The 20,869-nt window shown below is 54.4% G+C and overlaps 1 protein-coding gene and 1 long non-coding RNA gene across 13 annotated transcripts in view; one reads left to right on the forward strand and one right to left on the reverse strand.

The window, feature by feature from the left end:
* The window catches only part of Camk1d (calcium/calmodulin dependent protein kinase ID), a 308,572-nt gene that overhangs the window by 279,674 nt on the left and 8,029 nt on the right, over window positions 1–20,869 (forward strand). For all 10 annotated transcript variants that reach the window (XM_033765641.1, XM_010621303.1, XM_010621306.1 and 7 more), the window contains 3 exons: window positions 13,018–13,130; window positions 14,547–14,625; window positions 20,618–20,705. In XM_033765641.1, the coding sequence (XP_033621532.1) occupies window positions 13,018–13,130; window positions 14,547–14,625; window positions 20,618–20,705 (280 nt within the window). The remainder of the gene's footprint in view (window positions 1–13,017; window positions 13,131–14,546; window positions 14,626–20,617; window positions 20,706–20,869) is intronic.
* LOC117286842 lies at window positions 13,124–17,604 on the reverse strand. 3 transcript variants are annotated; one of them, XR_004517955.1, is made up of 4 exons: window positions 17,543–17,604; window positions 16,712–16,916; window positions 15,666–15,832; window positions 13,124–14,566 (listed from the first exon to the last, which is right to left on the reverse strand). It is a non-coding gene; the product is annotated as an uncharacterized LOC117286842 (long non-coding RNA). The 3 variants fall into 3 exon arrangements; XR_004517954.1 differs by lacking the exon at window positions 17,543–17,604 and adding an exon at window positions 17,013–17,314; XR_004517953.1 differs by lacking the exon at window positions 17,543–17,604 and having other exon boundaries at window positions 16,712–16,967.

The following is a 20,869-nucleotide window of genomic DNA, read 5'->3' on the forward strand; positions in this document are numbered from 1 at the left end:
TGATAGCGTCCTCAGTCTTCCGCATTGTCCACCGTCTAAGTGACGATGTTGATTTGCCTGTGTACACAGCTTAATTGGCCCTGGACCACAGACTGGCTAATCTGCATGTTTTCTGAGACAAAGCATGACCCTGGGATGTTCCTGTCCCTTTGAACAGTTGGCAGCTGACTCTTAATGGAGCACTCATGTCCCAGAGACGGACCACGGTGCCCAGCATCTCGGCAGAGCTCAGCACAGTCTCTGAGCCCCTGGCCCAGGCCTAGGGCATTACAGCGGGTGCTTCCCGCACCCTCCAAGGAGTGTTCATCCCAGCAGCAGCACTGGCTGCTCCGGCAGTGGAGGCAGCAATTGTCCCCTACCCGAGGTCTGCAGCGTGGGGCCGCCCTGAGCCACAGCCTGGACCGGGGCTTTAAAACTTTAGAAACTATGTTAAATCTGTTTACTCACTTTCTCAGATGATCCCCGTGGAAAGGGTTCATACGAACCAGACTCAGAGGAGACTAAAACACCCCATTGTGTCCATTATTAGATCTCACTGAGATTCAGCCCACGAGCCGCTCGGATACAATACGTGTGCACTGAACAGCATTTCTGTCCCCTCTGGGGAATGCTCCAGGGGACCCGACTCAAGCCAGAAGCTCTCACTGGGGACGGCCTCTGGAGTTGGGGGCTCTGTTGTGCCTGTAAAGCTGATGTTCATCTCCAGTCGCTCTGTGTAACAGAGGAAGTTTCTGTCCAGTAGGTTAGCCTTCCTCTTTCTGTCCCAGGGATCACGGCTGGTCAGTTCTCCCCCACACCTGCTCTATGCAGCTCCACAGCCTGGCCACCGTCCGCTGGACAGTCCTGTCACGCTAGCCTCTCTCCGTCTAGTTCAGCATGCTTGGACACAAGACCTGCTTGGCCGTATTCCAGCTTCCTTTGGGGCCCGGTGACCCCGTCCTGCTCCAGGGAAGGGCGGCTAATCCCCTCAAAGCATTCTGGTTCCAAAGAGTGGGCGCTGGAGATGCAGCAGCGAGGCGCACAAATCCTGCCTTTTACCGGGTGGCGGGAGCAGCTCCCTGCTGTGTCCACCGATAACCCGCGGCACTGGATGCAGAGACCCTGGGTACAGAGGGCACCACGAGGCAGAGGCGGGGAGGGAGTGGTTCACATACGTCCCTTCTGCACCCTAAATCACGCGGCTTTGGGCCAGATGGGAAAACATTTTACTCCCTCTGCTCTTGTGATTGTCATCTCCCACGGACCCTCATTTCTGTAGCATTGAAGGCTTCGAAGGCTTCAGGACATTGAGCCTGGAGAACAGAGGGCCGTGACTCGCAGGCTCTCACTTAACCTACTTCCCTGAGCCTAATACACGTCAGATGCTGGGGTGGGATGTGGAGATAGATTCATCACAGGCCTGGCTGGGAGCTGTGGAGGCGCCCGGACAGCAAACACCAGATCACAGCCCAGTCTCGTCACGGCCGGCCGAGGTGGAGCTGCAGAGGATGGGCGACGGCCACTGGTTGGAAGGACAGGCAGGACGCTGCCACAGGAGGCAGGCCAGCGAGGACTCAGCTCTGTCTGAAACAGAGCCTGCAAGACCATCCCACGGGTTGACGGTTTGTCTGTGGACCCGGTCCTCTAAGGGTAAGGTCCCTTCCTGTATGTGAGAAAGGATGGGCCACTCACTTTGGAACTGTTGTAAAATACAGCGTGAAAGAGTTTGATCTCGCTTCAAACTATTGTTATCAAAAACTCGAGGATGAGAAAAATATAATCTTGGAATTATCAGGCTTTTTAGACTCCTTGAGCCCCATACTGAGAACACAGGAGAATGAAGAAATCTTCATTGCACTTTTAAACATTCACTGTCCGGCCAGGCAGGGTGGTGCACACCTGTGATCCCAGAACATGGGAGACCGAGTCAGGAAAATCACAAGTTCAAGTCCCCCCTGGACAATGTAACAAGACCCTGTCTCAAAATCAAAAAATTAAAAGGGCTGGGGGTGCAGCTCAGTAGTAGAAGGCCCTGAGGTTCCATCCCCAAATATAAAAACGTTATTACAGAGAATAGACAAGGGAGAGCACAAACGGGAAAAGTGTACCAGCACTGAACGGGGTTGTGGGAAGTGGGGCAGGGGTGGGTGGAGGCAGAGAGGTTCTGCCCCTTAGACTGGTGCACTAGGGAAACCCTGAGGGTGTGGGCGGGAGCCCTCGCACGGCCCTTGACATGCCTGCTCCTCCTTGCCGCGGGCTCTCCGTCTTTGCTGTGGTCAGTCTCCGAGCACTGTGAGTGACACCTTTGCCAGAGGCCAGGAGAACACAATGGGCCGCGTAGCCCAGGCCTCTCCCAAGTGGATGGGTGGCTGTGCCGGAGAGGTAAAGAGAGGAGGGCGGGAGAGAGGGAGAAAGGTGCAGAGGACGAAGAGATAAAGAGAGAAGGTAGCTGGGGAGGGAGAAAGCACCTGGCCACAGAGAAAGCAAAGTCTGGATGCAACATCTGATTTGGACGCTCTCCTGGCGGGAGGAGCGGGAGAGCTCCGTGTTGACCACCTCCAGGTTGAGTGTCTGAGCCCCTTGGTGCTTTGCTTTGAAATCCACTCCTCTTGAGAGCTGGTTTCACTGCTGAGCATTACAGGCAAGTTTTCTGACTTCATTACTGAGAGGCTCTCCTCGCTCCCTCCCTCTTGGTCACATTTGCAGTCAGCAGAGGCTGAGCTGTGTTTGGCTTTGAAGTAGGAGGCCCAGGGTCTCTCTGCTGCTGCCCAGACATCCCCAAGGTGGTGTCCATTTGGCAGAGTCCACATGGATTAGGCTGCTCTGCTCATGCTTGGGAAAGCAAGTTGTCTCCCCACTCCTTCCCAAGGCACTGAAACTCAGTTCTAGTTGTGTGCCAACTTGAAGGAATGTGTTTCCTTTTTCCCTCTAGTAGTCCTCTTTTCTCACACAAATCTTTTTTTTTTTTTTTTTAGACAGGGTCTCACTATGTAGTTGAGACTGCCTTGGAATTCACTATGTAGCCCAGGCTGGTCTCGAACTCACAGGGATCCTCCTGTCTCAGCCTCCCAAGTGCTGGGATTACAGCCATCACACCTGGTTCTCACTCAAATCTTTCCCTAATCTGCTCATCCTTTCTCAGCTTTCAGGACATCATCCAACCCTCAGGGAAGGATGGGGCCATTTACGCTTTGGGTTCTATCACCAGCACATTGCTGGAGCTGCCCTGTCCATGTTTTAATGTGAGCCAGTCCTGCACCTCCAGCCTGCTCGCTTCTAAGTCTGCAAGCAAAAAGCTCTGGGAATGCGCATAAACAGACAGACAGTTACTGAAGTCTTTGGGCTGCAGTTGTGTAAAGTTTCTGATCCCAGTGGCCCAGTCTGTAAAGCCAGATCATCATTGAAACCTGCTTTTCTCACTAAGTGGGCCCTGTGATTAACTCCAAATGATTTATCTGTTTCAAAAGCTTTGCTTTATTTTTATTATACTTTCAGGCTTTCATATTCTCCAGAGTAAGATGAATAAACTCAGATCCCTTAATACAGGTCCCAGACTTTCACTCAATAATCACTTGTTGGGTTCTTGCCAGGTGCCAAGACAGAGGGCAGGTGGTGGCCGCCAGGTGGCCTCAGCGATTGCCCCGATGGACCGCAGAGCCCACCAGGAGGCCGCCCAGGTCTGGCCAGCAGTGCTACACTTTCAGAAACGCACTGGGCCCAGGGTAACTTGTGTCATGTGACTATGCGGGAGGGGTTCAGCCACTCTTGGTGCCCTGGAGTAATTGCAGGCCAGTCCTGTATTCTTCCCTTACAAACATGCCTCTGAGCAGGTGTTCTCAAGAGGGCTCAGGCCATTCTTACTGTCGAGGGTCCTTGGCTGGATGAGTGGAAATGCTGGCACACAAGACCAGAGTTTAAAGCACACTCAAAACACAAAGCATACAATGATAGGGCTTCTCTCTCCTCGCCGCTAGAGCGGTGTAACCTTAGAGCAGGATGCACGGTTGTTCGTGACATGACGTGTAGAAATGCATTGCTTCCTTTTACTGCTAGAGGGTAGGACATCGGGCCAAGTCCCCACAGCCCCATGCCTCAGCCACGCCAAAAGCAGAACTGGACTGGGCCCCCAGTGAGTAGCACAGACTTTTCCTAGGAAATTCACTCATCTTTCCTGAGAGCTGGGTTGCCTTTCTGTTGTCACTGTGACTGTCACATTCAAATATTTTTAGGTAAATTGTTCAAAGTATGTTTTAACGCTTCCAAAGCACGTTTCCCCGGTACTTAGGAAATCTGCTGTGATAAGTTTCACTTACTCCTGGCATGCCTAGTCTTCTGCCCTGTTCCATCAGACTCCACCAGGTCTTGTCCCCAGGCAGCTCAGCACTGGAGCCTGGCACTGAACATGAGCAAGTCAACCTGACCACAGTGGAATTGGGTTCCATAGCGCTGCAGGGCGTTTTTCTCCGGTTGCTGTTTCCCACAGACGGACCGGAATGGTGCCTGCCATTTTCCTCTAGTCTGTCTCCCAGGAAGCCAGGCCGATCAGAACATTTAGGCATTGATTTCAAAACTGCGGACACGCTGAGCTGTTTGTTATTTCCGCGGGAGGTGGCCAGCTCCGATTCCGAATGTATAACACTCAGGAATCGTGACGCTGGCTTCGGGGCAGGTTTAGGAAGAGAGCATGTGTGGTGTGTCCCCATCTCTGCAGGGAGGTACTAGGCTGGGAATGTAGAGTTAATGTCACCTGCCTCAGGATTGCACAGGCAGACGTATGAGCAAGTTGTCCAACCTGTCACGCAGATTTCTTCCTCTGGAAATGGGAGGTTTTTAAAACCTCAGCACCTTTGAGTCATTTGACTCAGCGCTTGGCACACAGAAATGCCCGCTAGGTGGTGGCTCTTGTCACTGGCTTCTCTGAGACGCACTCGCCGTAATTTCTCATCGCTGTAGAAGGGTATGTGTTCCCCAGGTCCTGTTTAAATGAGAACTCGGCGGGGCAGGACCCGGGTCTGTTGTCCACTGCTGTGTGAGGCATCTCACATCCCGTCTGTGCTCCCTACGCAGTGCAGAACTGGACTGGGATGGCCTTTGTTCTTCTAGACCAGAGCCCTACACAGATGCCAGCGCTGCCACTGTGACCCTCAAGCGATCCTGTATCTCTTCCCCAGAGTCCTAACTGGGGTTAGACCAAGTGACGACCTCCGTACCCCTCCTGCAGACGTACCCGCGGCTCTCCCGGGACCTCACTGCAGGAGCAGGCTGCCCCTCTGCGGTGTCATCAGATAGCACAGAGCAGAAGGAGTTGGGCTGTGCGAAGCAGGAGCTCAGGGAGGGTGTGCCGTGTTCATTCCGTCTGCCTCGAAGGACGGCGTTCTTAGCAGGCTTTCCTGCAAAAGTAACTGAAAAAAAATCATCACACTTGGTGCTGGCTGAAACTTTCTCTTCCAGAGTAAACAGCCACTTTGGAAAATTCTTTTCCACGTTTGTCCCTTTCGTGTGTGTGGAGCTGGGGGTCCAGGCCAGGGCCCCCTCACGTGTGCTGGGCAAGCAGTGACCACAGCCGCATCGCCGGCTCACCCTCCGTCTTAGTCGGCATTACCATGTGAGCAGTGTACGTGCACACACACACACACCCACATCCACACACACAATGCACAAACAGGTGAGAAGCATTTCATGCGAAGCATCTCCTGTTCATCAGAGACCAGCCAACCGCTACCCATTAAATCACGTGGAGTGCTGACAAGAAGTCCGATGGGAAAACAGTAAGTCCCTGACCTGCGTGTCAGTTCCGTTCTGGGAGGACGCTCTTAAGCCCGGCCGAGTGAGCCTCACACGCCTCTGACACACATGCACAGTGTGTACTGCTTTCCGCTTCTCAGCAGTCCCCACCCCATCACCACTGCTTCCCCTCCTGCTTCCGGACACCCTGGGTGCGGATCGGGCGCTGTCCTACTGTGCGCTGTCACACAGTGCGGCGAGCACACAGCAGCACAGCTGTGACAGCGTCCGGCAGACACACGAGCTACTTCCAGGATTTGTTTGCATCTACTAATGTTCATGATGTGAGGTTTGTTAGTGTCTGGAGGTTCACAAATGGAATGTTTGTTAGTCGTGGACTTACTGTACTACATTTTGCACGGTCTCTGTCCTTTATGAACTCATAATCAAAGAAGGAAGAGAAACACTAGAACTCCAGTAAGAAGACATAATTGCTGGGCATGATAATGTATCCCATCTACTCAAGAGGCTGAGGCAGGAAGATCTCTAATTTGAGGCCAACCTAGGCAACTTTAGCGAGACCTCATCTCAAAAATAAGAACTTTAAAAGAAATTCTGGTACTGTGGCTCAGTGTCAGAGCACTCACTCACCTAGTGTATGTGAGGCCCTGGGTTTGATCCCCAGCATAACAATCAATCAAACAATCAAATGAGACACAATCTCTTGAGAAGACCAAAGAAAGTGACAGGACTTAAACTGGATGGCAGAATGCGGAGTGTTTGGGGAGAGGCTGCCAGGCTGGGGTGGCTTCCCTGGGAGATGGAGACGTGAACGCTCATCCATCTCACAAGCTCTTGCTGAGCACCTGCTTTGTGCTGGGGTTGCAGAAATGGAGGAGGCAGGATGGCTGCCCTGGGGAGCTCAGAGTATAACCCCGGGGACGAGGGGCACAGCCCGAAACCAGCGAGCAAGCCTAGTAGTGGTGTTGGGGAGGCCGGCAGAGCACAGAGGAGCGGTGGGGGGACCCCGCCCTGACCCCTGCCGAGGTCACACAGCTCCGCGGGTAGTGTACTGAATGCAGAGCAGGACACAGCAGGACCATTCCAGGCTGAGGCCCAGACGGTGGCGTCCCCAGCACCTCCAGGGTAGCCTTTCCCGCCTGCCTCGTGCATTTCCTGTTTGTGTCGGAGTCGGTCCCCATTCCCAGGCTACCGCAGAGCCACGATGAGAAGAGCGACTGTGACCGCCCCCTTCAGTGCTGGGGTGCAGTCGGCGCTGTGATCCTGTGGGGACAGCCAGGCCTCGCCTGCCTGGAAAGGGCGCACAGCTACAGATGCAGCAAATTCGACACTCCTTCCCCTGAAGAGGATCGTTTGAGTTCACGCAGGGACTCGCAGGCACGTGAAGTAAACAAGGGGACCTGGCTTCCAGCCTGTGCTGATGATTCAGGGACTTTGAACCCTTAGCCGTCCGCCCGTCTGCACACAGGCATGCCTTCTGCACTGGACAGCTTCTGAAAAGGATGTTCGTGGCAGGAGAGGGGACGTGGGTCTGGGAGTGAGCCTTTCCTCTGTACTCTCCTGCCCTGTTTCAGGTTTTTTAAGCCATAAGCTGGAGTTACCTTTATAAAAACAAAACCAACTTTGAAATATGCTGCACTGGGGAGAATGCAGGCGTCTTAAGCCATTGCAAGATTCCCAGGGACTCAGGCTGAGCCGCGCCCCCTCCCGAGCCGCCCTGGCTTCCTGCTCCGACTCATCTCCTCCCTGAGCACCTGTGGGCCGGGCCTTAGCCAGCCTGGGCGCGGCATCCAGAGGAGACAGTTGGCAGAAGGATCAGTGGTCCGCAGAGCTCCCTCCTTCTGCAGCTCTTGTGGCCCAGAAAAGGCTGGCACTGTGCTAAGGCTGCTCCTGCCCCCGGAAGTGGCATTCCTGGCTCCACCTTGGACCTTAACTCGGTCTCCTTCCAGTGGGTGCAGGACCAGGGTTGTCGCATGCTGTGGGCAGCTGGGTCCCTGTTGCTGCTGGAGCTTGCTGGCCCATCCAAGGAGGTGGACAGAGGGCTTCTTACACAGCCAGCCATCTGTGCTAAGCATCCGGTGCCCCAGACCCAGACAAGTAGGGGCTGTGGCACACTGGTTAGAGCGGTGCCCGTCTGTGGTTTCTCAAAATTGCGTTTGTTTTAAGTCACTGCTTCTCCAGCAGACACAGAGTAGTTCTGGGAGCGGTTGTGTCTGCAGGAGCCCCCACAGGAGCTCATCTGCTCCCCCAACTTCAGTGCAAGTGCTGCGAGAGCCAACTCCGCGTGCCCAGGCCAGACCTGCCCCCTGCAGGCCTCTGTCTCCTGCTGAGTGCCTTGGCCTGCATCCCTCACACCCCCGGTCAGCGCTCTGCAGCCTTCGTGGAATGGCTGCCTCCTCATCTGTGGCAAAGAGCAGATTCCCTCTGGTCACCCCAGAGACGGGATTTGTGGCAGTGCTGGAGTGGAATGAGCCCAAGCCTCAACCCTGGGCCCAGCTCTGTCCCTGCTGCCTTGCGCTCTCCCTGCTTCCAGACCACACGTGGCCGGGTGACGGGTCTGCTCTCTCCTCCCAGGAGCCGCCTGGAGCCCCTCCCTGAACCGGCAGTTTCTGCTGACGGGAGTGGTGACCGTCAGGCGCCGTGCCTGACACACAGGCCAGCGAGACCCACTCTGCCTCCTGTGGCTTCCCCACCACAGCTGTGCTCTCCTCACTTAGGCTGGGACCTCGGAGCCATCCACCTGCCCTCCTGCCCTCCGCTCACATGTGGCCTGAGCTACCCGCTTGCCACCCGCTAGGCTGTCCGCCTGTCTGACCCACAGTCCAGATGCTGACCTGTCTTAGCCTCGAATCTGCCCCTCCTGCACAAAGCAGCCACCCTATCTGGGCTTCATCTGCACTGCTCGAAGCGGGACTGACCATGCACCTTGGCATGAGGAGCACAGTCCTTACCCCTGTCCACATCTTTAGCTGCTTTTTCTCCCAGTTTTGGGGACTGTACTAAACCCTAAGCCTTTTCCCCCTTTTATTCTAAGGAACATAAGTCACTGAGCTGCTAGGGTGGGAACACAGGAGCCAAGCTGCATGATGGAGATAGGGGGCCATAAAAGAGGCAGCACCTGGTGATCACGTGGATGTCCTTCCAGCACACGTCCACTTTCTGCAGAGCCAAGGGCAAACAAGCCAAAGAACATGATACAGGATAACGAGCGCAGCAAATACACAGATCGTCTCAGCAGGAGCTTTTATTTCATTATAGCATTTCAGTCTCCAAGAAAAACTGTTCACTGCCAAATCAGCCACAGTTGGCCATGGCTGAGTGTCGCATTCATTGCCGCCCCATGCAAAACCTTCCCCACTATGGAAAGGGTCCGCGTCCAGGAGAGCTATGCTGGGTGATACAAACCACAGCGCATTTTCTCTCAGAGGCAGGCTGATCTGCCTTCCAGCTGGGCCTGCTTGCTGGGCTTTTTGGAAATAACGTAATGTGTTAGTGTTTCCAGCACCCCGGGCAGAGGGAATGTGAGAAGCAGGGAGTGTGGTCCTCTGGGGAGGGGTGGCCGACTGTCCGGTGTCCCAGGGCTTTTTCTCTGTTCTCAGCCCATCCAGGGAGGGGGCTCAGCAGCCAGTGATGCAGCCTCTCCCTTCATTCCTCCAAGCATCATCCAGCATCTGCTAGGGGCAGGCTCTGCCTGGGTACAGAATCCAGAGGCCAAGACCTGGTGCGGTCCTCTCTGTGGAGCTCAGGGACAGCCTCGGAAGTGCCCACTGCACTGGGAGCTCATGACAAAGCTCCTGTCCCACCTTGCAGGGAGGCTGTGCCAGGGTCGGCTGAAGGGTGCCAGAACAGCCAGGAGAAGTACTCAGCCTTTCCTTAGTCCAGAAACCAGAAGCGCTGCACATCTCAGCCACCCAGCCCTGAGGGTGTGGCTGGGCACACCTGTAATAATCAGCACAAGGGAGGCTGAAGCAGGAGGATTGCACAGATCAGGGATCCAAGGAGTAGGCTTCAGGTCAAACTCTACTGCATTGCTAGTTTCTTTGCTTTTGAAATGAGGGTGGCACAAGGCCTGTATAGGAAGATGGGGTAGGAGGGCATCACAGAAATAGCACTGGCATCCTGGGCTGGGGGTGTCCCTAGACCAAGGGTTGAGAGCTGGGAGAGCTCTGTTACTGGGCGGGGGGGAGGATGCAGAAGTCTGCTCCCAGAAGAGGAGCGGCGCCTCTGTCCAGGAGCACAGCCAGCCTGAGAGGTGCCCGCCCCTACTGTCACCACCTCTGCCGTAGCCCCTTGGCTGGCACCTACTGACACCCAGGGCTGTCTTCCCATGTGCCTGCCCCGCACATCAGCCTGCAGGGCACAGCACAGCGTGGCTCCGGAGGCACTGACAGGAGAGGTCTGGGACGCTTGTCTCCCTGGCGTGACAGTGACATGTGTGATGCAGGAGTGGAGGCTGAACTAGACAAGCGAACCAAGTCTAGCAACGTGTGGGCATACCTGTGCAAGGCACGGGTCAAGGTGAGCTAAATAGTGACGGAGTCGGGCAGCTGTGAGGACTTCCTGGGAGACAGCTCTGGGCAAGGTGGCACTCAGGGTGGTCCTGCGCCGCCGTGGGTGGCTTTGATGCTGAAGTTTCATTGTGACCAAGCCATAAATTTCTAGGCCTGAGAAACGGAGGCTGGCTCTGTCATGCCTAGAACCCGTGACACAGGATGTGTAGGTCACATAAAATACGGCACATATCGGGGTGTCAGTAAGGAACACTGCACTGCGGTGCTGGCGGGCAGCCTGGTAACACTGACAGCCCAGCTCTCACATGCACGTGAGACCCCCAACGGTCATTGCTCCTCTTATTCCCCTGCTCACAAGGCAGCCTGGCCAGGGGTCCTGTCACATCTCTGCATCACTCACACTGTGCCGTCTACATTTGCTCTTCTGACACATGGGCTCGCAAACATAATTCTTTCCACGGTTCTGGTCATGAACTGAATTGGACAAGAACCGAATCCACTTTCCCCATAAGGTCACCATGGAGCCTGACCACTGAACTTGATTCAGTTCTCATCCATTTCGGTTTGCAGCCAGAATCGTGGAAAGAATTAAATTCTGGAATAGAGATGCCACTGTATTGTGGTCCTTACTCATTAATCTGCTTTCTTAATTTTAACTCGTGTAGGTGCCAAGCTAGATCCATTGCCTCTTTTCTGGTCCATTCTGTACCCCTGTGAACATGATACTCTATATGCCCCCCAAAAGAGCTATGATGGAAAGAAATTGGAATATACATTAAGAAAATTGTCAAAAGAAGAAGACATTTTTCTTAGAATATTTTAAAGATTTGCTTTCCTTGAAAAGAAAGCCAAACCATAAAATGAAATGCACTCAGTTGTTAATAAACAAAAACCTCACATATTCAAAGCTTAGTTTTTTTCCATGACAAACGAACATTTTGCTCTGTCTGCTTTTCCTAATACGCACGTTTCATTTAACCCAGGCCCTCATTCTGGGACCAGTTTACTTATCCATCCCCCGGTGGCCAGGTTTCTTTGGGCAGTGAGGTATGTGCGGGTGATTTCAGAAGCCCTGGCTGTTGTTCATTTCTCCAGAAGCAACAAATCTTTAAAAATGCAATTTTTCCAGGCACTCGGCCCCTAACCCTGCCTGGTGGGGATAGATGAATGTGAATCCTACAGCTCACAGAGTCTCAGAGCCTTGAGACAATCGCCTGCCCCTCCGCTGCCAGGTGCTCTTGCCATTTGCTGCAGGAGAGGCTGAAGAACGGCAGGGCCCGGGCTGTGTTCGGCCTGCGTCACGCTCCGTACATGCGGACAGCTGGTCCTCCCGAGCCCCACGTCTGCGGGTGGCCATGAACTCGTCCCCATGGTGCTGGTCTCGGCTCTGTGGCTGTGGAGAGCAGCCCTGCCCTGTGTAGGGAGATGTGGGTGTGATATTCATAGGGTGGCTGCCATTCCCTGGTCCTGTAAGCCAGACCTGCGTCACCAGCTCTGCACCTGCCTTCCGGACTGGGGACACCAGTCCCCTGCTCCACTGCTCTGTGGTCCCTTATAGCTGCCTCCAGTGCACACCCAGCAGGAACTGCCTCTGCCCACAGCCCCTCAAGGGCTACAGGTATTTTCCTCAGTATCTCAGCCGGTCAGAGACAGGGAGTCACAGAGCCAACGTCGCTTGAAACCAAAGAGTGTATGAGAAATTTGTAGTCTGGCCGTCCACATTTCACACAAGGAATTTGGACCTAGAAACGTATCTGTGTCCTGCTGTCAATGAAGGTGGAACCCAGTACTGCACATGCTAAGCACACACTTTATTTCTGAGCTACATCCCCAGCCCGAGTCTGCAATTCTTTGCTAGTGCTGAGGATAGGATTGAACCCAGACTTTTGCACCGAGCTACTTCCCCAGCCCTATTGTTTATTTTAAGGCAGCATCTCACTAAGTTGCTAAGTTGCCTGGTTGGGCTTGAACTTGTAACTGTCCTGCCTTACTCCCAGACTTCTGGGATTGGAGTGTGTGTCACCACACCCAACTAGAACAATGTATGGGACAATTGTAGTTGATATATTTAATAAAAAATTTCCACTTCTATTATATTTGTTAGATGACCTACAGCCCGTCCAGATCTGTGAGTTACTGTTCAACATCCTAACGGGACCTTTTCAATAAAGCTAACTTTACAATGGTTTGGTGGACAGATGGCTGGCATTATGGTGCCTTGGTGTCATAACTTCTGTCCCCTCTTGTTAATCCTTACCACATAGTAATGGTCAACACTGTTACCTCCCAGATGCCCCAGTTGGTTGTGTAAAGTGATATCATTCAGGTCAGGGTGACTCATGGCAGCGTAACACTCCAGGTTGTAAAATTTCCTCTCTTCCCATGATAATTTCTTAAATAAGTTGAACCCAGAGGGGGTCTTGAAGTGTATGCTAAGCACATGTTTGGTTCCTGCTTTCCACCCGCCCATCTATTAGGGACACACAAGAGGGATAAGATTCATCTGCAGAAGGCTGTCTGGTGGGTTTCCATGTTGAGAAACCACTTACTGTGTGGAGTCAGGGTAGATAAGCGTATGTATTTGCCTCCGGTCAGTACCTGAGCTCACCCTTTCTGCTGCATATTAAACCATTTTACTTCTGTGTCACCTGTGCCATACAATGTGTGGTCCCTTTGCTGAGCTTGGATTTGTAGCACACGCTGTGCAGTTTTCTGTGACTTGGTTGAACATCCTTCCAGGCAGAGTGCAGACACTCAGCTCCTGCCTGGTCTTGTCTTCCAGGCTCTGTGGCTACCCTCCTTTTTATGACGAAAATGACTCCAAGCTCTTTGAACAGATCCTCAAGGCGGAATACGAGTTTGACTCCCCCTACTGGGATGACATCTCCGACTCGGGTAGGTCTTCCCCAGGGGGTCCTGGGGCTCAGAACGATCCTCAGGCCTCTATGAAAAATACACGTACCCCTGTCTGGGTGCTTAAGCAACGAACATTTGTCCCTCACCGTTCTGGGGGCTGGAAGTGCAAGTCCAAGGCCACTGGCCCATTTGCGGTCTGGGAGGGCCGACTTTCTCCTTGCTGGGTGGCTGAGTCGTCACGGGGCAGGAGGCAGAGCAGAGCCCACAGGGTCTCGTTATACAGACAGCAGCCTCTTCCAAAAGAGCTCTGCCCACTCGGATCACCTCCCAGTGCTGCCGTCCTGGGGTTTAGGATTTCATCCTAGGAACTGTGGAGGCACAAACACCCAGCCCATGGCGGCTCCTGAGGGAGTTGCATGAGCCGGCCGGCCATGGAGGACAGGCTTGGGAGATCGCACCTGAACCCAGCCAAGGGGTGGGAAGCCCCTCGCCCACATCTCCCAGCTGTACCCTGATCTTGGTGCTCAGGATGAAGTGCTATTGGCTGACATTTACCAAGCGCCTGTTGTGAGCAGTGTCCCATGAGCCCTCTGCAGGTGCTAATTCAGTCAGTCCTCAGGACGGCCTAGCAAGTGGGGTGACTGTCATTCCCATTGGACACATGAGGAGGAAACTGAGGTGGAGTAGCCGGACTGGAGCCACTCAGCTACCGTGTGACAGAGCTGGGATTGGAACCCCAGCTCTCAGTTCAGACCCTGCCTCGTAGCCATGATGCCACGCTGAGATGTTCCCAAGGAAGTTTATCATCCTTCCCAAGGGCAGAAGGATCAGCACCAGGCCCTGGTAAAGGGGCCAAGTGTCTCTGGGCCTCCCATTTCCTCAGGAAAGAAATACCACTCACTTCCCCGGGGAGAAGCAGCAGGCTGAGGGGAAATGGTGAATGGGAGCATGGCTCGTAGTCTCCGAGGAGCTGCCGAGAGGCAGTATTTTATTGTCTATGTCATGTCCTCCTCCCCGGAAGCACTTTGCTGGCTTCCTCAGTCCCCGAAAACCTGGGCCTGGAGTATATTCTACATGGCTCGTGGAGAGGAGCCCCGGGAGATACTGCACATCTGAGCTCAGAAGGGTGCAGCTTTCCCCGTTCTGTGCGGAGTGGGCTGCCAGGACCTGAAATGTGACACATTTTGAGCTAGCACAGGGTGTCACCTGTCCATTCTGTGACCCTGCCCCTCATGTTCCTGATGGCTTGCTTCTGGTCACCGTGTCCTGCCAAGAACTTTCCATTCCCCTAAGGCGGTGTCTCATAGCACTGTAGCTTCGGGTCCCTGTCCGCCGTGGCACAGTAGGGTCCATGGAGAGCTGGTCTCATCTTTTCAGTAGTTCGCATGATATTCCTGAAGACACAGCACATCTCAAGCCACAAACTGATTCTTCCCCTTGTGCCTTTCTGAACAGCAAAAGACTTCATCCGGAATCTGATGGAGAAAGACCCAAATAAAAGATACACCTGTGAGCAGGCAGCTCGGCACCCATGGTAAGAAAAGTTACCCTGCTTCCTGTTAGCTCCTGTCGCCCATGAAGTCCACCCAGCTGTCAGTTTCACCTCCTCCTGGCCAGGGCCTTTTCTTCCCACCTCAGCCGATATTGGAATGGTCTTGTACCTTAGGACACAGTCTTCTGAAACCACTCATGTGACAGTGAGTGTGCAGATTTTCAGTTTGCAGAAAGTTTTTCAGAATTATCTTTATTGAAGGTAATTTCCCAGTTACTTTTTTTTTTTGGTACTGGGGCTCGAACTTGGGCCCTTGTGCTTGCGAGGCAGACACTTGAACCACTTAGTGAAGTCCCTGGCCCATCCCAGTTAGATGTTAAGAAAGATTAGAGTTTTATTCCCTGAGTTTATTACTCATTATTAAATAAAGTTATGTGTGTTTTCCCTTTTCAGATGTTTTTCCAATTAGTGTTTCTCCAACTCAACAGGAAGTAACTGGTGCTTTCTGTATGTTGTCAGCATGTGGTTGTGGCCACCTCAGATCTATGTTGTTCACCAAGTTAGAACCAAGCTTCCCTGGCAACTAACTGTGATTTGGGGTTTACACCTCATTTTCCTTAGTCTCAATTTTCGAATCATTGAATGAGAATGACCATACCTAATTTATAGAGTGGATATAAGAAACAGTGGAGATAACAAAGGTAAGGGATTGATACAGTATCTGGTGCAGAGCACACAGTCATAGCTTTTACTAAAGCCCCGTGAACATCCATTTTGAAATAAATGCAAGACCCAGTGTGTTAGCAGCTTTCCATAACTGTAACAAAATATGTGAGATAATCAACTGTCAAACAGGAAAGCCATCTTTAGGCTCAGGGTTTCAGAGGTTTCAGTCCATGGCCAGTTGGCCCTGTTGATTTGGGCCTGTGGCGAGGCAGCACATCATGGCAAGCAGTGTGTGGTGGAGCAAACTGCTCACTTTATAGTTGGCAGGAAGTGAGAGAAAAAGAACCTCATCCCACAGTCGTATTTGAAGACACCCAAGACCTCCCTGAGGCCCCTTCTCTAGAAGTTTCTCTCACCTTCAATAGCTCCAAGCTGGGAACTAAGCCTTTAACACATGAGCCGCTGGGGAGGGTTAAGATTCAAACTGTAGCACACAACGTAATGAAAATCGGGAGTGAGGGTTGTAACTCCATGGAGTGGTGCTTGCATAGCATTCATTAGGCTCTGGATTCAGTCTCCATTGCTGTGAGGGCAGGAAAATGAGTTTAGGAGAAGTCCCCCTAAGGAGCATTACAGAGCACTGTCCCCTCTGAGGCCCCAGGTCTCCAATGCTGCTAGCCTTCCAAGGGGACCCACCCAGAGGCTGTGTCACAGCATTTTAATCCATGACACCTGCTGTGTGTTGTGCTGGCTCCTTTTTCTGTTTAAAATAACTCTGCAAGGTAGTTTTATCCTCATTGCAGACAACTAAAGTAACTTAGCTAACACCACACAACTAGCTAACGGCAGAGCCAGGATTCCTGCCAGAACTGTCTTGTTCCACAGCAGTGCTCTTTGCCATGCTTAAAGGAAAAGGAAGAGGAAGAGATTTTCTGAACAGGTGGATGGTTTTGATTGTGTATCATCTTGGTATTTTTTAGCAAGTCACTTTGGACAGCAGGTCTGAGTACGTGGAGATCAGATTGTAAAGTTGTTTTTTTTTTAATTTCATATCCATAGCCTTTAATCCTGTAAGACTGAGTATTTTGGAGGGCATAAGGGCCTCAAAAAGGGCAGTGCTTTGCCTCCTTAGTGCTTATTCACCCAGAGGGTGGGAAGAAGGACGGGGAAATCCTGGTCTCCTTCTGCAGCCATTTTTGAAAATCCAGACTGCAGTCTCTGTTGGGCCTGGGAGAGGGCGGGACTGCGGGGAGGGTGTGATGCCCCAGAACAGGGCTTGCACCAGCCAGCAGCAGGGAGGGAGCTCAGGGCGGACGAGCGGCGCCGACCATGGCCTCTGGCCTGGACACGGCCGTGTGTTCTCAGGCCACAAGTACTCGATGCAGAGGAAGAGAGGATGGCGGGGACAGGCAGGAGAGGAGAGGGGAAGCAGGCAGGGCTGACGGGTTGCGGGTGGCTTTACCTCTTACTACCTCTGGGGGGAAGCTGAGCACCTCGGGCCTCCTCCGCAGAATCCAGATCGTAAACAGCAGGGGATCTTTCGGAGCGCTTTTCAAGGGGTTGAGTGCGATAACCCATTCAGTGGTGAAGACGACACCTTGCGTCCGTTATATCTGAATTGCCCGCGCCGTGCTTTGTCCGGAGGAATGTGCACTTTGGGCGGCAGCCTGTCGGGCAGTAAGCGGGTGGTCAGATGTGACAGCAGGAGCACGGGTGGGTGGGAGAGGGATGGGGCAGGACGATCGGCACAGAGAGGGACCCACCCACATGGGCCCGGAAGCTCCAGGCACCGGCACAGCACTGGTGGGTGGGATGAGCAAGGGCCGGGCTGGAGCTTCCCAAGTTTGCAATCAGAGGGGCTGGGGGGTTGAAAAGAATCCGGCTTGGGTGGAGAAGCGAGTCCGTCCAGGTGCAGAGCCCTGGAAATGTGGGGCTGGGCCGAGGGGTCTTCCGGGCCCAGCGCTGTCAGAGTCGCGCCCCTGCCTCCCGCGTGGGGAGACTTCTTGGCCGGGGAGCTGCGTCCTCAGCGCCTCCTAACCCGGAGCGCCCCCTAGCGCTCCGGCGTGGTCACTGTGGGCTTCCGCGTGCCCGGGAAGCTGGGCGCGAGCCTGGTACCTCGGCCCGGCCCCGCTTGCCTGCCCTGATGACAGCGCGGAGGCGCCTGTGGCTTCAGTGGGAGCTGGCGCGGGGGCTCTGCCTTCTGCTTTGGTAGCTTGTGTGGAGCCAGCAGGCTGCCAGCTGCTGGCCAGAGAGGGAGGCAAGAGGCAGGGTGGGAACGCACGCGTCCGGGCACCTCGTCCAGCTCGCCCATCCCGGTCCGATTGGTCTGTCCGTCCGCCTCCATCTCCGGTTCCATTGATAAAGAACGTAAAGTGAGGTAACTTTTTCCAAATGAAGGCATTAGCTCAGGTGATTACGGGGCCAGGCGAATCAAGGTCGCAGGCTGGGAAGAGCCAGCTCTGCAGTCAGCTGGAGGCTGCAGTCAGCTGGAGGCTGCAGTCAGCTGGAGGCAGAATCCCTCTTCTGTTTCCCTAAGGCTTAACTGGAGGACAAGGCCACCCAGGTAATCTGCGTCACTCACGTCTACTGACCGCCGTTAGTGCCACAGCAGCATTCAAACTAGCATCGGGCCAAATAGCTGGGCCCATGTCCTAGCCAAGTGGGCCCCCTGGGGGCTGGCTGAGACTCCTCCCCCCGCAGGACTCCTGCCAGAGAGCTCGAAGTGGCCCGAGGAATCACGATGCAGCGGAGTCTGGCAAAGCACTCCCAGGATGCACGCCAGGCATCACCAAGCCTGTCTTGAGTGAGAGGCTGCTAAGATGCAGAACCAGAGCCATGGAGGTAGAGTAGACATCATGCAAAACAACAGAGGTAGCTGGGTGTGTCGGTACACGCCTATAATCCCAGCACTCTGGGAAGCTGAGTCAGGAGGATCCCCAGTTTTGGCCGGCCTGGGCAGTTTAGCAATGTAGTAAGACCTTGTCTCGGAATGGGAAATGAATGAAGGGCTGGGGATATTGCTTCATGCAAAGGCCCTGGGTTCAGTACCACAAAAACCAAACCAAACCAAAGCACCCAAAGCAAGGAGAGAGGTCCTTGAGGATCGGTGAGTGGAGAAGCATAGCAAGGCAGGCTGCAGAGGTTGGTTGCGTGAATGGCATCCTTACAGTAGGGACTAAACCCAGAGAGGCAGGGAGATGGGAGTGAGGGGCGTTTACCCACAGACTTATGAAGCCATCCATTTACAGAGCCATGAAGGGCTTTCTGTGTCGGCAGCGTCTGTCACTTCCTGTCACCAAATGCCTCCCGTGTTAAGCCCCACGGCCCCCGTCTTGCTGGTGAACACTGCTCAAGTTCGTTCCTCCCACGCTGCGGCTGTGACCTGTCCCGTCATGCACAGCAGCAGCCGTTGTTAGCATGGCCTGTGCAGGGGGACTGTGCTGTGTCACCGTGGTTGAGGGAGCCCAAGGGCCACGTGCTGCCCTGTGGGACTCTGACCCAGCCACAGCCAGCCTAGGACTCCGGGAAGGGAGCTGGGAACATTCCTCACATAGCTCAGAGTTGCGTTTTCCACGTAACCTGTAGGAGAGGTACAGGAAGCCAAGCGTCGGCTGCAGGCCTGGCTCGGGGCCCGGAGACCAAGCTGTTGGCGGGCAGGTGGAAAGCTGCTCCCCAGCCTGCTTGGTTTGGAACCCAGATCTGGCCTGCAACACTGCTCGGCCTGAGGATTCCACACTTCCTACCACTTTGGCCCCGTTGTGTCCAAGGAGGAGCTGGCCACTGGCAGTGGGAACTGGCACCATTCCCTGACGATGCAGCTGTCAAGAATGGTACAGGAGGAAGCGCCCCGCTGGGCTGGCTAGGAGACACAGCCTGAGCAAGATGGCCACCACTCCGAGCCGCCTGGCGCCCGTTTCAGACTTGCCCTTCCAGATGTGCCCTTTCCGTTTCCGGTGTGTGTCTGGGGAGAGGGGCGATCGGCACTGATTAGAAGCGGAAACATTCATTTTGGTGACTTCGGTGCATCTTGGCTGTGCCCAGCCCCGCTGGGAGGAGAGGGGAGGACATTTCTGGGAGGCTGCCTGTAGCTGGAATATCAGACTGGATTCTAAACCCAGGCCAGGCCAGCGGACTCAGTATCCAGTCTCTCGACCAGGGTTGCAATTCTCAAGTAAAAGAAAGGCCCAGTGAGGCGCCCTCATCTGAATAAGCCCTGAGCTCCTTTATTATGTTGCCCACAGCAGCTGGAAGTCACAGTCTGTGACATCAGCCCCACCCCACCCAAGTTGTCTCCAGGTCAGCTGTGGTCTTGGGGGTGGGAGGTTCCCTCTATTCCATTCCTTTCCAGCCAGGAGGGTGGTCCACAGCTCTGCCCGGCCCACACCTTTTCCAAGGCTGAATAAACCCTTCCTTAGGTGCCAGACATCAACCTAGAACTGAATGGCTTTGCACAGAGCACGGGGTGGACTGGGGCAGAGCACGGCTCGCGGTGACGGGGCAGGCCACGTGGTCAGAACAGGAGCGGATAGCACTGTGGGTGGGACGGATGCAGCCTCGGGGACCCTAAGATGAGAGGGCAGGGGAGGCCCAAGACCCGAGGAGCGAGACACCAGCAGGAGGGGAGCGGGGTGAGGGGACTCGGAGAGGAGGAGGTGAGTTCGCTGAGTGCTTCCCGCTCAGGAATGAGCCGAACTGTAGCAGAGACGTCCCAGGCATGCCATGGACCAGCTGTGAATGTAGCAGATGTGATCCTGGACGTTCTGGGGACTCTGGGAAATGCAGGGGTAGAAGATGCAGGAAGCAGGGCTGAGCTGAGGCTGGGGATCTTCCCACAGGATGCAGAGAAGTATGGGCCCAGGGCTGCGGCACTGCTGTGCAGAATATCGTCACAGAGCCCAGCTGGGTGGAGGGAGCTGAGAGCCCTGCATGTGAGGTCCTGGAGCAGAACTCCTGGGTGGCAAGGAGTAGAGGCCTTGGGAACAAAGAAACCAAGAGCCAGGCCCTGGCCATCCAGGGAGGAGGTGGGAGAGCTCAGGGAGGGCACTCAGGCCTCACTCAGTGTTGGACAGAGAGGACCCGGGAGGAGCAGGAGGGAGACGACCCAGACCGCCTTGTCACTGTGGGATTCTGGGACTACAGAACTGGGGCCCAAAGAGGAAAATGAGGCAGGAAGGTGGTGCAGATGGAGGGACGGGTGCAGAGCACAGATGGTGGACCGGACTGCAAGGTGGTGGCAGTAGCGTGTGTGGATCTAGGGATGAGCCACAGGGTGCTGCTGCCGGCCTCAGTTTGCATGAGGCCGGGGGCTCCCTGGAACAGCTCGCGGCCCAGTGACGGCACCGAAGAGGTCCCTTGGCTTCTGTTTCAGGATTGCTGGTGACACAGCCCTCAACAAAAACATCCACGAGTCTGTCAGCGCCCAGATCCGGAAGAACTTCGCGAAGAGCAAGTGGAGAGTGAGTCCCGTGTCTGCCGACCCCCTCCACAGTCCTGACATTCCCTGCCCAAGGCCACTGTCACCCGAGAGTGGGTGGAACCCCCAGAACCTCACTCAGGTTGCTCATTGAACTGGAGCCCATTCGGGCGAAGGAGGTGTGGTGATCAGAGGTTGCCCTCTGCG

This window comes from Fukomys damarensis, unplaced genomic scaffold, assembly GCF_012274545.1.
Source record: "Fukomys damarensis isolate Sample0158 unplaced genomic scaffold, DMR_v1.0_HiC HiC_scaffold_19, whole genome shotgun sequence".
In the NCBI taxonomy this organism is placed as follows: domain Eukaryota; kingdom Metazoa; phylum Chordata; class Mammalia; order Rodentia; family Bathyergidae; genus Fukomys; species Fukomys damarensis.